The 12,057-nt window shown below is 43.9% G+C and overlaps 1 protein-coding gene across 4 annotated transcripts in view; it reads left to right on the forward strand.

The window, feature by feature from the left end:
• Positions 1 to 7,107: 7,107 nt before the first annotated feature.
• Positions 7,108 to 12,057, forward strand: part of SMURF2 (SMAD specific E3 ubiquitin protein ligase 2) — a 97,294-nt gene continuing 92,344 nt past the window's right edge. Inside the window, exon 1 of one of the 4 annotated variants that reach the window (XM_037914078.2) lies at positions 7,108 to 7,424. In XM_037914078.2, the coding sequence (XP_037770006.1) occupies positions 7,373 to 7,424 (52 nt within the window). In that variant the 5' untranslated portion in view covers positions 7,108 to 7,372. The remainder of the gene's footprint in view (positions 7,425 to 12,057) is intronic. The other 3 variants (XM_037914079.2, XM_037914080.2, XM_037914081.2) reach the window with 3 other exon arrangements.

Here is a 12,057-nt window from a genome sequence, read left to right on the forward strand (position 1 = left end):
CATTTTTCCAGTAAAAAACACTAAATGCCTTGAGAAACCTCTGTAAATGTAAAACCTTTTCTTTCTGCATAGTGGGAAATTCAAGAATCAAATTTCTGTGGTATGCAGCCATAGAGCAGCAGTTTTTGTATCTCTACACATTTATTCAAAAACTGTTACTAACCAGTGATATCAACTATTAAATTATTTTATCGCCCCAATGGCTCCTCCACATCTCTGTTGGAGCCCTAAAGATGCTTCAGTTCTTCCTTTCTTTACACATTCCTGCCTACCCTTGAGACTCCATGTCTCAATCACTAACCTTCTGGCTGAGGATGACTGGATGGAACTCCCTTCTGAGCCTGTCAATGCAGCTGTCATCCAAAAAGTGAGCTGTTGGGCGAGAAAAGGCACTCCCTTCCCTCTGGATCTGAGCTAGCTACCTCATCTTGAAAGGATTTGTTACTCAGTGATATCAGCCTAGAGTGAAATAGAGATCACTTGTCAGCATTTAATGGTAATACTTAAACACTTACATCACAAGATTAGCTCCATAAAATGTGCAGCTTCTTTTTACCCTTGAAATGAGATGTTTTGAGAGTAACATGTATTTTATACATATAGGACCCAACAATGAAGTATCCATTTAATGTCTGATGCATCCTCTATGAGAAGATTATTGGGGCGGAAATAAACCTATATAGAAGACAAGAAACTCCTTGAGTCTCAGAATGTCTGTTGCATTGTTTTGTTAGGGGAGTGAAGTATACTCTCTTGTGGCAGTGCACAGGCCTTGACCACTGTAAGAAAATACATTCTCTGAGAACTGCTTTGCAAAGCTTCCTGACCCCCTTGTCACCATGGCTCCTGCATGGGTTCCTTTCCTGGCTGCTGCTCCTCGTCCCGCCCCACTCAGGGGCTTTATTCAGCAAAGAGGACAGTGAGTAAAAAATGCTGACATTGTCTTACCTAGTGATTCCACACAGAAACTGGGGAAGGAATGATAGGATAGAAAATGGCTATGCCCTCATCCCCAACCCTTCCCAACCAGCAGAGCCCAATTACCAGAGAGCATACAGGGGCTTTTGCAAAGTTAAGGGAAAAGGAGATGATGCTATAGACCTGGCCCCTCTCCCTGTCGGAGTAAGGCCTGATCTGAATGTCTTCTGCTTGCAAGAGTAGAGGTGACAATTTGTCATGTATCCCACATTTGAGGCAGGTAGAGGGCTGTGAGGACCCTGTACCTTCCCTTGCCACATCATCGTCCTTGCCTGATGAGGTGGTAGCAGGAGCATCAGTTTCAGGACCTCCGCTCATCGACCACAGGGCGCACCAAGACCTGCTTGCCCACATTGCCCGCCACATGGGCCTACAGGCAGAGGAAGTGGCCAAAACAGAAGACCCAATGGTAGACATTCTTGCGCCAGAAGTCCTTCACGGGTGGTGTTACCACTAATAAAGACCATACAAAATAATAATAAAACCCTGTGGCAGACTCCAGCCTCCATTCCGCCCATTGCTAGGGGCATAGAGAGGAAGTACTTTGTCCCGTCTCAGGAGTACGAATACTTATTCTCTCACTAGCACCCTTGCTCCCTGGTGGTCTCAGCGGTGAATGAAAAGAAGCACTAGAGGCAACAGGCACCGGCCCAGGTGCCTATCCAGGAGATCTGCACAGCGGCAACCTGGTCTTCCGTACACACCTTTACCACTCACTATGCCATCACCTAGCATTCCAGAGAGGATGCAGCTTTTGGCAGAGAGGTTCTCCAATCAGCGATTCCTTAACTCCGACCCCCACCTCCAGGGTAGACCTTGGGAGTCACCTGATTGGAATCGATGTGAACAAGCACTCGAAGAAGAAAAAATGATTACTCACCTTCTTGTAACTGTTGTTCTTCGAGATGCGTTGTTCACATACATTCCAATACCCACCCACCTTCCCGTCTGTCAGAGTAGCCGGCAAGAAGGAACTGAAGAGGGGTCGGGTCGGCAGGGTCATATATTGAGTACCATGAAGGCGCCACACCAGGGGGCTCCCCAGCAAACCTGATGGGAGCTGCTAAGGGGAAAAGTTTCCAATGACTGTGTATGTGGCGCATGCACACCTGATTGGAATGGACTTGAACGACACATCTCGAAGAACAACAGTTACTAGAAGGTGTATAACTCTTTTTTTTTTAAACACGTCTTAGCTGATCAAAATAAACCTATGGTGTGGTACACTGGGATATTAACATGTTAGCTAGGATGTGTTTAAAAATACTTTTTTCTTCCTAGTGAAGATAAGGACTTTTCATAGATTGAAAATAACAAAACAAGAAAGACAAAAATAGTCTTCATGAAAGAGCTACTTATTTGATGATACAAAGGTTCAAGAAATTTAAATGTATTGAATATGCCAACTGTTTTGACAAATGAGAATATGCAAATACATGATATTAATAAATAGTAAAAGAGACCTATATCAATTACAAATGCAAAAACCAGTAAACCCACTACAAACAATCCCTGAGAACCCAACTCATGCATAGGTCTAATTAAGGACACAGTCTTGCAAAGTGCTGAATACCTTCAGCTTTCATTGAACTCATTGGGATTAAGTATTTTATGGGAGACACTAGTCACTTTGGAGGCTTAACCTCCAATTTACATACAAATGCCAGATCCACAAAGGGACTTAGGTGATGCAACTCTGGGCATCGCGGTGCTTAACTTGTTGGTGCCTGGAAAATCGCAGGAATACTACCACTGTGATCCACAAAACCCGAGCTAGGTGCCTAGGCTTCCATAAAATGAATGGGAAGAGATAGGTTCCTAAGAATGCAATTCACAAAAGTCAATAGGCTAGGCAGGGAGACATCTAAGCTAGCTGATAGGAGATGCCAAGGAGAGAGGTGGGTCCTAAGCCTTGCCCCTCTCTCTCCTAAGTCTGGGCTGCAGGTGCTGTCCTGGAATGAGGGACTTGGGCTGTGGGGCTGTTTCATTGCTGGGCTCTAGGCCCTGTGGGGTGGGAGGGTCCCAAAGCTTGGGCTCCTGCCTGTGTCTGGAAGTCGACACAGAAATGAAACAGTCCCTTAGCCCAAGTCACCTAGCACAGGCCAGCCATGGGTTTTCTTTGCTGTGTAGACATACTCTGAGGCACCTAAGGCATTTCTTTTGGGAATGAGTTAGGCCCCTGCCTTTCTCCATCCAAAATGGCCAGAAGAGGAGGCGGTGCTCACTACTCTCCCTCTCTCTCTGGCCCAGTGACTGCTTATCCACAGTGAAACAGAATCACTGGGCCAGAGATAGAGGGGAATGACTCTGTAGCCCAGTGGGGTTAGGGACCCAGCATCCAGTCCCCCTACTCCAATGACTCTTTAATTATTGATACACCTGAGGGGTCCCTACATTGGAATATTCTATAGTTCAGAACACTTTCCTGACAGCAGACCCCTGCTCAAAACCTTCCCTTCCCACCCAGCAAAGGGGAAGGATTGAACGCAGGTCTCACAAAATGCCAGCTGAGTGCTCTAACCACTGAGCTAGAAGGGGGGTGACTGCTATCTCCTCTGAGCACACCTACTATGGCCACACCACACGTGACTTAGGCAGATGAATGCCTATCTTCTGCAAAGTTTCTGACTCGATCTGGGGCTTAGGTGGGAGATAGACATCTGTAAACTTAGAGTGAGAAAGCAGTGCACATACCCAGAGGCAGAAACATAAGTGCCTAAGGAACTTTTACCCTGAAAATTTAGGTGTTGAGTAAGTGTAGGTTCCTAAAGGGTTAGGTGGGAGTTTTGTAGATCACAATGGAGCTAAAACTGGGATTTAGGCATGTAAGTCTGGTGTTTAGCTGCCTAAGTAGCTTTGTGGATCTAGGCCTTAGATTCCTATCCTGCGCTAGGATCTGTTACTGTTGACCCTTGAACCTGTGTGGAATCCCATTGAAGCTTAATCCAAGAGAATTTCAGTATGTTCTGAGCTGAAACTAACAACCAATGGCTTGAGCCAAAGCCCACTGAAGTCAATGAAAAGAAGCCGATTGACTTCACGTGCTTTGGAACAAGCCCTTACAGAGATGCTCAGCATCTGTGAAAAATCAGACTGGGGTTGTCTGAATAGAGAAGTTAAAATGTGGTGTTTTCAGATACTTTGACCAATTAAAAAAAATTACTTTTATATTTCTTTAAAAAATTAATTTCTCAAGCAATAACTCTTCCCATGTTCTTTTGTTTCAGAAAATGTCTAGTTATTTAACTTCGAAAAGCAGCTGTTACACATGCACCTTTCATAAAAATTTTAATAACATAAAGAACCACTCATCCCAAACAGTGTAAATGGAAGAATCATAATGGTTTTATTGAGGTTAGAATGACCCAATGGAATTATGTCAATAGCAATATCTTGTACAATATCCAGGTACAATGTGTAATTCCACAGATAGCATATTTGGAGCCCTCCAGGACTTAAAAAGCTCTTCCAAAAGATATTGCACAATTCCCAGACATATCAAAGAGCCATGTTCAAGAATCATTTACAGAGAGAACTGCAGATCATGAATTCTGTGTTGAAAAGGAGTTGCAAGGGACATATTCCCTAGGAAGATCTTGCAGTTTTTGGCAAAAATGGTTACAAGGTAGTGCATAAATAAAAGCAAGTAGCCATTTTGTTTGTTTTTTAATGATCACTCGATTCTGAAATCAAACCCAGCAGATAGCAAGGTCCTATGTGGATTTAAACAGATTGTTCATTGTATTGTGGCAGAATGTCCAACGCATTGTCCAAACATATAAGACACAATCTTTGCCCTGAAGAGAGATGACAGCTCTATCTGCTAATACACATTTATGTAGTTTCTGTGTAGTGCTGTACAGCATGTTATCAACTGAAGGTTTTATTTTAAAGGTAGGTGTCATACATTGGTATTATGTCAATATGAGCTTCCCTCTCTGCCCTATACAGTTTTACAATAGTACTTGTAATGAAACTATCAGATAAGCTGGGTGAGCATCAGAAACAATATCAAATATAATCAGCGGTCTGATTACAAAGCCAGTAGTTTCCTATTGATCTCAATCTTCATGGAAATTTTACAATGGCATCTCAAACTCATAATTTTAAGTGGGAGTACCTGCCCATTTTTAGCTACACCAGTATTCTCCTTAATTTAGGGTATGCAGAGTAGTTATAGCTGTGTTAGTCCCAGGATTGTCTCTCATTTAGCAAAAAGAAAAGGAGTACTTGTGGCACCTTAGAGACTAACCAATTTATTTGAGCATAAGCTTTCGTGAGCTACAGCTCACTTCATCGGATGCATACTGTGGAAACTTCATGCATCCGATGAAGTGAGCTGTAGCTCACGAAAGTTTATGCTCAAATAAATTGGTTAGTCTCTAAGGTGCCACAAGTACGCCTTTTCTTTTTTGCGAATACAGACTAACATGGCTGTTACTCTGAAATCTCTCATTTAGGGCACTTTTGAAAGTTGCCCCTCCAGCCTCTGCTGTGATTGCTGGGTTGTTCATTAAGATACAGATACCCTTCCTTAAATCCTCTTGCTGCTTTGGAGTGTCCCTAGTGGAGGGTGTGTTGAAAGGCCTGGAATTCTCTGGAATAGTTGCCACTGGATCTGGAAGACAAAAGAGTTACACTGAGAATCGGGATCTGTGTCAATCTTTTTTTGAGAATTTCAGTGTGTGTGTAGGAATTTCCCTGACTTTTCTAGTGTACCCAAATCACACATAAATGGTGGATTTATCTGAGTTGTAATGGTTTTCATGGTTAGATTATGATACCCTTGTCCGGAAAAGTACCTTACATCACAAATAGTCTCATCATACTTGTGGAACAGGGTACTACTCGATGTGAGAAGGGTATTACAATCTATTTCTAAACTTTTATCCCATAAAGTTATTTTACTTTTGAATCTTTGGTTTTTCAATACATAAATCTGCACACCACCCACTAATTATAACTTCCTACTCCTTTTTCAACCCTTTGACTCACAATATGATTTGTGCCTACATTTCTCTGAGCCTTTCAACTCCAGGGTGGGAATTATTAGTCACACTTGATGCTATTCTGCCCATCATAGGATTACAAGTCTCCCTGGTCAGCATTTAGGGGCAAAAGGAGCAGCATCCAGTAGTGCAAGGTGGTGTCATCCCGAGGAAGGGGTGAAATTTGCGAGGAGGGAAGAAACACACAGGGGGGCACAATTCCCAGAAAATTGGGGGCACAAGGATACCATCCCAGTGAGAAGAGCCCCATCTCTGGGAAGCAAGGGATGAGAGGGCCCAGCTTGAGGGAGAAAGGAAGACACAAGGGGGTCCCATCCATTGTGGATAGTATTGAGGGGCCATGGGGTACCCTCACGCAGTGGCAGACGATAGCTGAGGGGGGCTTTTCCCTGGGGGGAGTTAAAGATACACAGGAGCTCTGTCCTCAGTAGTGTGTGTGTGGGAGGGAAGCAGCCCCAAGGGTAGTGAGGACATGGGGGCATCCCCAAAGGGCAAGGGGAATGCTATGGGGGCAGACAGCCCCCTCCCTAAGGGGCAGTGAGAACCTGGGGGCATCCCAGTGGGGGGACCCTAAGGGGACAGTCACCCCCTTGCCCCTGGGGGTAGTGAGAACCTGGGGGCATCCCAGTGGGGGGGACAACTAAGGGGACAGGCACCCCTTCCCCCCGTGGGTAGTGATGACCTGGGGGCATCCCAGTGGGGGGGACAACTAAGGGGACAGGCACCCCTTCCCCCTGTGGGTAGTGAGGACCTGGGGGCATCCCAGTGTGGGGGACGCTAAGGGGACAGGCACCCCCTTGTGCTCCGTGGGTAGTGAGGACCTGGGGGCATCCCAGTGTGGGGGACGCTAAGGGGACAGGCACCCCCTTGTGCTCCGTGGGTAGTGAGGACCTGGGGGCATCCCAGTGGAGGGGACACTAAGGGGACTGGCACCCCCTTGCCCCCCGAGGGTAGTGAGGACATGGGGTACTGAGGGGGGCACGGGGCCCTTTTCCCCGAGGCAGGAAGGAAGGTGCAGGGACCCGGGGCGGGGGGAGGGCTCCAGCCCCACTTGGGGGCTAAGCGGGCCGCAGGCCCTGTCCCGCAGGAAGGGAGGCGGTCGGCCGCCGCGCTACGCGCTGTCCCGGGCTTTGTTGTGCTCGCCGCCAGGGCCCCGGGCAGGGGGCGGGGGAAGGCGGCGGCGGCGGCGGCGCCTCCTCCTCGGCGCTGGCCCCGCTTATGGCGACGCTGGGCACATCCGGGCTTCTCCTCGTCCGGCGGCTGCCGCCGCCGCTGCCCTGAGCGCCCAGCCCGACTCCATTAGCGCGTCCCCCCTTCCTGCCCGGCCCCAGAGGCAGGGGCAGCCCCGGCGAAGGCAGCGCCGAGCCCCAGCAGCGACCGGGGACATGTCCAACCAGGGGGCCCGGAGGAACGGGCCCGTCAAGCTGCGCCTGACAGGTGAGGAGGGACTGGGGGAGCCCCCGGCACCGAGCCTGGGGCCCGCCGAGCCCCGGGTCTGCTCCGCCGCGGGGACGGGAGGAGGCAGTGGGGAGGCGGAGAGGGGGGCTGGGGGCCAAGAGCCGGGCTTTGTGAGGAGACGGGAAGGGGGTAGGTAGCGGGGGAGCCTGCTTTGGGGGGCACGGGGCTGCTTTGGGGAGAAGGTTGAGGGGGGTAGGGGCGAGTTGGGGGGCGGGCGCTGTTGTGGGGGGTAGATTGGGGCCGGGCAGTGTGGGGGGGAAGGGAAGGTCTGGTTGGGGGGGGGGCCGGGCGGTGTGTGGGGCGAGGCGGGGGGGAAGCGGAGATGGGGAGTGTGGGTGTTAGGTTGGGGGGTGTAAGGAAAGAGAGAGCCGGGGAAAGCCCCTTTCTCTGTTTTCTAAACACGGCGAGCCCAGCTGGAGGGGTGGGATCGAGCTCCCTCCATGTGTATTTGAGATTGAACCTGGGGTTTGGAGACTCGGGCCTCCGGAAAAAGTAAACTCTCTCCTCTCACCCGGCGCTCCGCAGCAGGGGGCGGGTTGCTAAGGGGTCCGTGTGCCACGAAGGAATCGTCCTTGCACACAACTTGTGTGAAGCGTTGTGGTGGCATCGATTATCAGATCGGATTGTTCGCTCGAAGTAATAAAACACGCCTTCGTTAGGAGAGGTGAAGCCTTGGGGAGTGTGTCTGGGGTGGGATGGAGGTATTGGTGCCCTCCGCCTCCCTGTCTTCCGAATCGAGATTAAACCCGAGTTCACTCGATTTATGACATGAAGTCTGTAACATGCTGGATCTCTTTTTGGAGTAGGTGTATTTTTTAGGGAAGGAGGGGCGGGCAGGAGGCCATTGTAACTTTTTAGGCGCTAGGTACCTTAGGTTGTTTCTCACCCTCTCCGACCGTCTTTTCTGTGTAATCGTGAAACAAACTATCAGGCCCTTTGTCCCTTTTGTTTTGATCTTTTGTGTTGCTGTTTTCAAGTCAACTTCCTTAGTTGAGATTGTAAACAATTCGTTGGATATAGTTCCTCCTGCTATTGGGGAAAAAAAACCTTTTTAAAAAAACTTGGCCTTTAATAATATATATGTATATTATATACATAAAAGTAAACTATTTCAGTCTACATGCTGGGAAGGAAGAAAGGCATTATTTTTATTTCTGAATACTTGGAATGTGCTCCTTTTGTAGTGATGAGGGCAGTGTAAGCAGATAAATATAGAGAAACGTTTATAAATATGGATAAAGCTTGTCTTCTGCCTTTGAAAAATAATCACTGAAGACTTGCGAGAAAATAGTGAATTTAAAAAACAAATTTTGTACCCTAAATTGTGACTTCAGTGAATGAAAATACAAGATTTAAAATAAATATTTAAAATACTTTGTTGGTCTTCCAACAACTTATTGAACCAAGTTAATAGCTGTGCTTTGCAAAATAAATTAGTTGTTTCAAAAAAGTCTAAAAATAGTTACTGCGTTTTTGAAATTATGTAATTTTAATGGCATGTGCGGTATTTCCAGTTTAACTTCTAATGCGAAAAAAGTCTTAAAGTTACTGCATTTAACTTTTTAAAATAATTCCGAGTAGGGAGAAAAATGGCTTTATTTTCTAGACTACTGTAGATTTTTTTCTTGTGATATAATTACTTATAATTGCTTACATTATATTTTAGAATTTATTTGGACTAATCTTGTAAAAGGGGTTTTCATGCAGGGCCATTATAGTGTCCATGTGCTGAACTCCTTAGAAATAAGCTTTTGAGATGAATGTAGCTGGGCTGATGTGTGGGAGAATATTAGTTTTTAAAATACGGTTCTTCACTTTTGTGTCTCTGGCTGATAGTGCTCAGAGAAACTAACAGAAAAGCAAAGCTATCTTTTTAAAACTTTATAAATCTGTTGCGGCCTAATGGAAAACTATGAACAAAAATCTGTTTAATAAATTGTCCTTTTTCACCTCTGGATTTCTCTTCCCTTTATTAAAGATCTAGGAACATAGTGTTCTGTCTGTGACAACATAGGTACATTGCAGAGGGTTATGATTGTTGTGAAGAAATAAACAGCAGGAGTAGATATTTTTTCAGTTATTTATTGAATTTTAGTAAAGTGTACAATTATGATGCATTCAATCCCAAGAAAGGGCATGTATATTCTTAAGAAACAAAGATACTATTTTTGAGCATATATCCTTGCTAATAAAATATGGGAAGAGAAATACTGAAAACAAAATACACACAAAATTGTCTTCAGAAAGAATCTTGCAACTTTGATAATTGTTTGGATTTGGTACTGAGCAACTCTGATTTTCAGAGATTTGAATGAAGCATCGGTCTGTTTCTTAATATACGTCTGATATATTGAGGTATTTTGTGCTTTCATTAATCATAATTGATTTACACATAAGGTCAGTTGTTATAAGGAAGTTTTACATGCTTAAGGAAAGTTGGTATAAGTGTTGAACTGAATTTTATTAATTGAACTGACGTCAGTTCTTGCTTGGGAATAGTTTGAAGTACCCTGTGTGGTTTTGATTACCCATTTTGATTGGAAAAGCGGTCTGAGAACGCTTGAATGCTAAAATTGTTTGGAATTAAAATCCTTATATTCTAGTGTTTTTTTTTGTTTTTTTTTGTTTTTAAAGTAATTTGCTCTCTAAATCTGACAAGTGTTATTTAATCTTAATTTTCTTTGGCTTTATGAAACTAGCAGTCTTCTGTTTTGGCTTTAACATTGATAGGATTAATTCTGTAATCAGTGTGTAATACTTATTTCTTTTTTGTTCATTATCTTTAAACTGGATGGTATAGATTCTAAAAATGGATTTCAGGAACTGGATTCAATTAGCAGTTTTTCAGGACATAAACATTAAAGGTTTAGATGGAAAACGTTGTTTTGACTGACTGGATAAATGACAGGATAGTGTTTGATGTGAGTCCAAGAACTGATCTGGAGCTCATGCCCAACTTCTCAGTCCATCTTAAGGAGCCAAATAAAATATTTAACCTAGGCCTCATTTTGCAGAAAAGGTTGAGTCTTTGTTGGGACCTTAAGAAAGTTCTGAGAAATGTTTGGCATACCTTTACACTAAGTGTTTAACAGTTTATTTAGGTCTGGGTTCCATAATAGGGGAAAAACCACGGTGGTGGCATAGTTCTAGTAACTTTTTATTTAGCTTACAGTGCATCTAGGCTATAAGTTTCTTCTAAGGTTATTGATCTTTTGCTTTTATGATAGACAAATTAAGATAAATATCTCCTAACCCCTTACTAACATGAACATTGGTGTATTATGCACTGTCTTGAGGTAGAAAGTTGCAGGATAGTAGACAACTGTCAAAGTATTAAATATATTCAAATACATATTTTAAGTAAAAAATCTTAGCGTAAAGTTTAAATGTTGGATTTTGATCTCATTTACACAAGTACAACTCAGGTTAGTGTGAGCTCAGAAGCTAGTTCTAAGGCTGTGTCTACACTAGACTTTTTCTTAACATTTCCCACTATGGGTATCACTGATTTAGCCCTTCTCATGGGAAATGTAGTATAGGCAGAGCTTCTGCAGCCACTGTCATTTTTACCACCATTTTATCTAATCCTGTTCAGAGTCTGTTTAGGCGACGCTCTGATAGAAACTCCAGCATTCACCCCACTTCAATTCTAATGTGATTTTTAGTAGTTGTCATTCTCATGAATCTCTTTATGTAGAAGTGGTTGCTCTGTACCATTTGAAAACTGAGATTCCAAGCTTTCAGATGGAATATAGTATTAATGCTTAACAGTGGAGGTGTGCAGGAGGTAAGATAATATTGCTTATCTTCAAGGACTAGAAGTGTCTGTTGTATACTGTTGGAAAGTTAAAAATCCTGGGTTTTCAACAATGTCTACTTAAGTGAAACACATCAGCCTAGCTACTTTTTGTCAAGCAGAAATAATTTAAAAGAAATATCAGTTTGGAGATAGAAAACATCGCTAAAATATATTGAGCTAAATGAAAACTATCAATTGGTGCATAATCTAGCTACTTCTTTTGGTACAGCCTTGATTTGTTTCAGAATGGGTAACAAGTGAAATGAGTTTGATGGCCTTAGCCTAGACCCTTGTGGCTACATGATGCCAACTTATGTGGTATTTGTGATATAGTGTAATTGGTAATCTTTTTCAGGGGGAAAAATAGAAATGAATACAAGAGTTTTGTGGGTCAGGTGTGGGTGCAGCTAGTTCTGGGGAGTATGGGGAAGTTGGTAGAGGACAGTCTTACCCTTATTTACCATATACCTTCCGGAGACCTGAAGTCACAGATTTGTCAAAAACATGAAGAAAAAAAGGTGGATCTAATTATTTTGTTTTCTTTCTGTAAAAATGACAATCTCAAATATTGTTTCAGTGCATCTTTTGTTGATTCTATGAAGTGTTAATTTCTTTCAACAAAAAAGGTGGCATTGTATTCCATGATAGGGCCTAAAGTGAGAGATCTCAATAAGTAGTTGTCAGAGAGGAATCCTAATCAAATGGGTGTGTTTTTAGTGGGATTCTGCAGGGCTTGCTACTAGTCCCTACTCTATTCAACATTGTCATCAATGATCTGGAAATAAATATAAAATAAATGTAAAATCACTGCTG

This window comes from Chelonia mydas, chromosome 14 (assembly GCF_015237465.2).
Source record: "Chelonia mydas isolate rCheMyd1 chromosome 14, rCheMyd1.pri.v2, whole genome shotgun sequence".
Taxonomy (NCBI): domain Eukaryota; kingdom Metazoa; phylum Chordata; order Testudines; family Cheloniidae; genus Chelonia; species Chelonia mydas.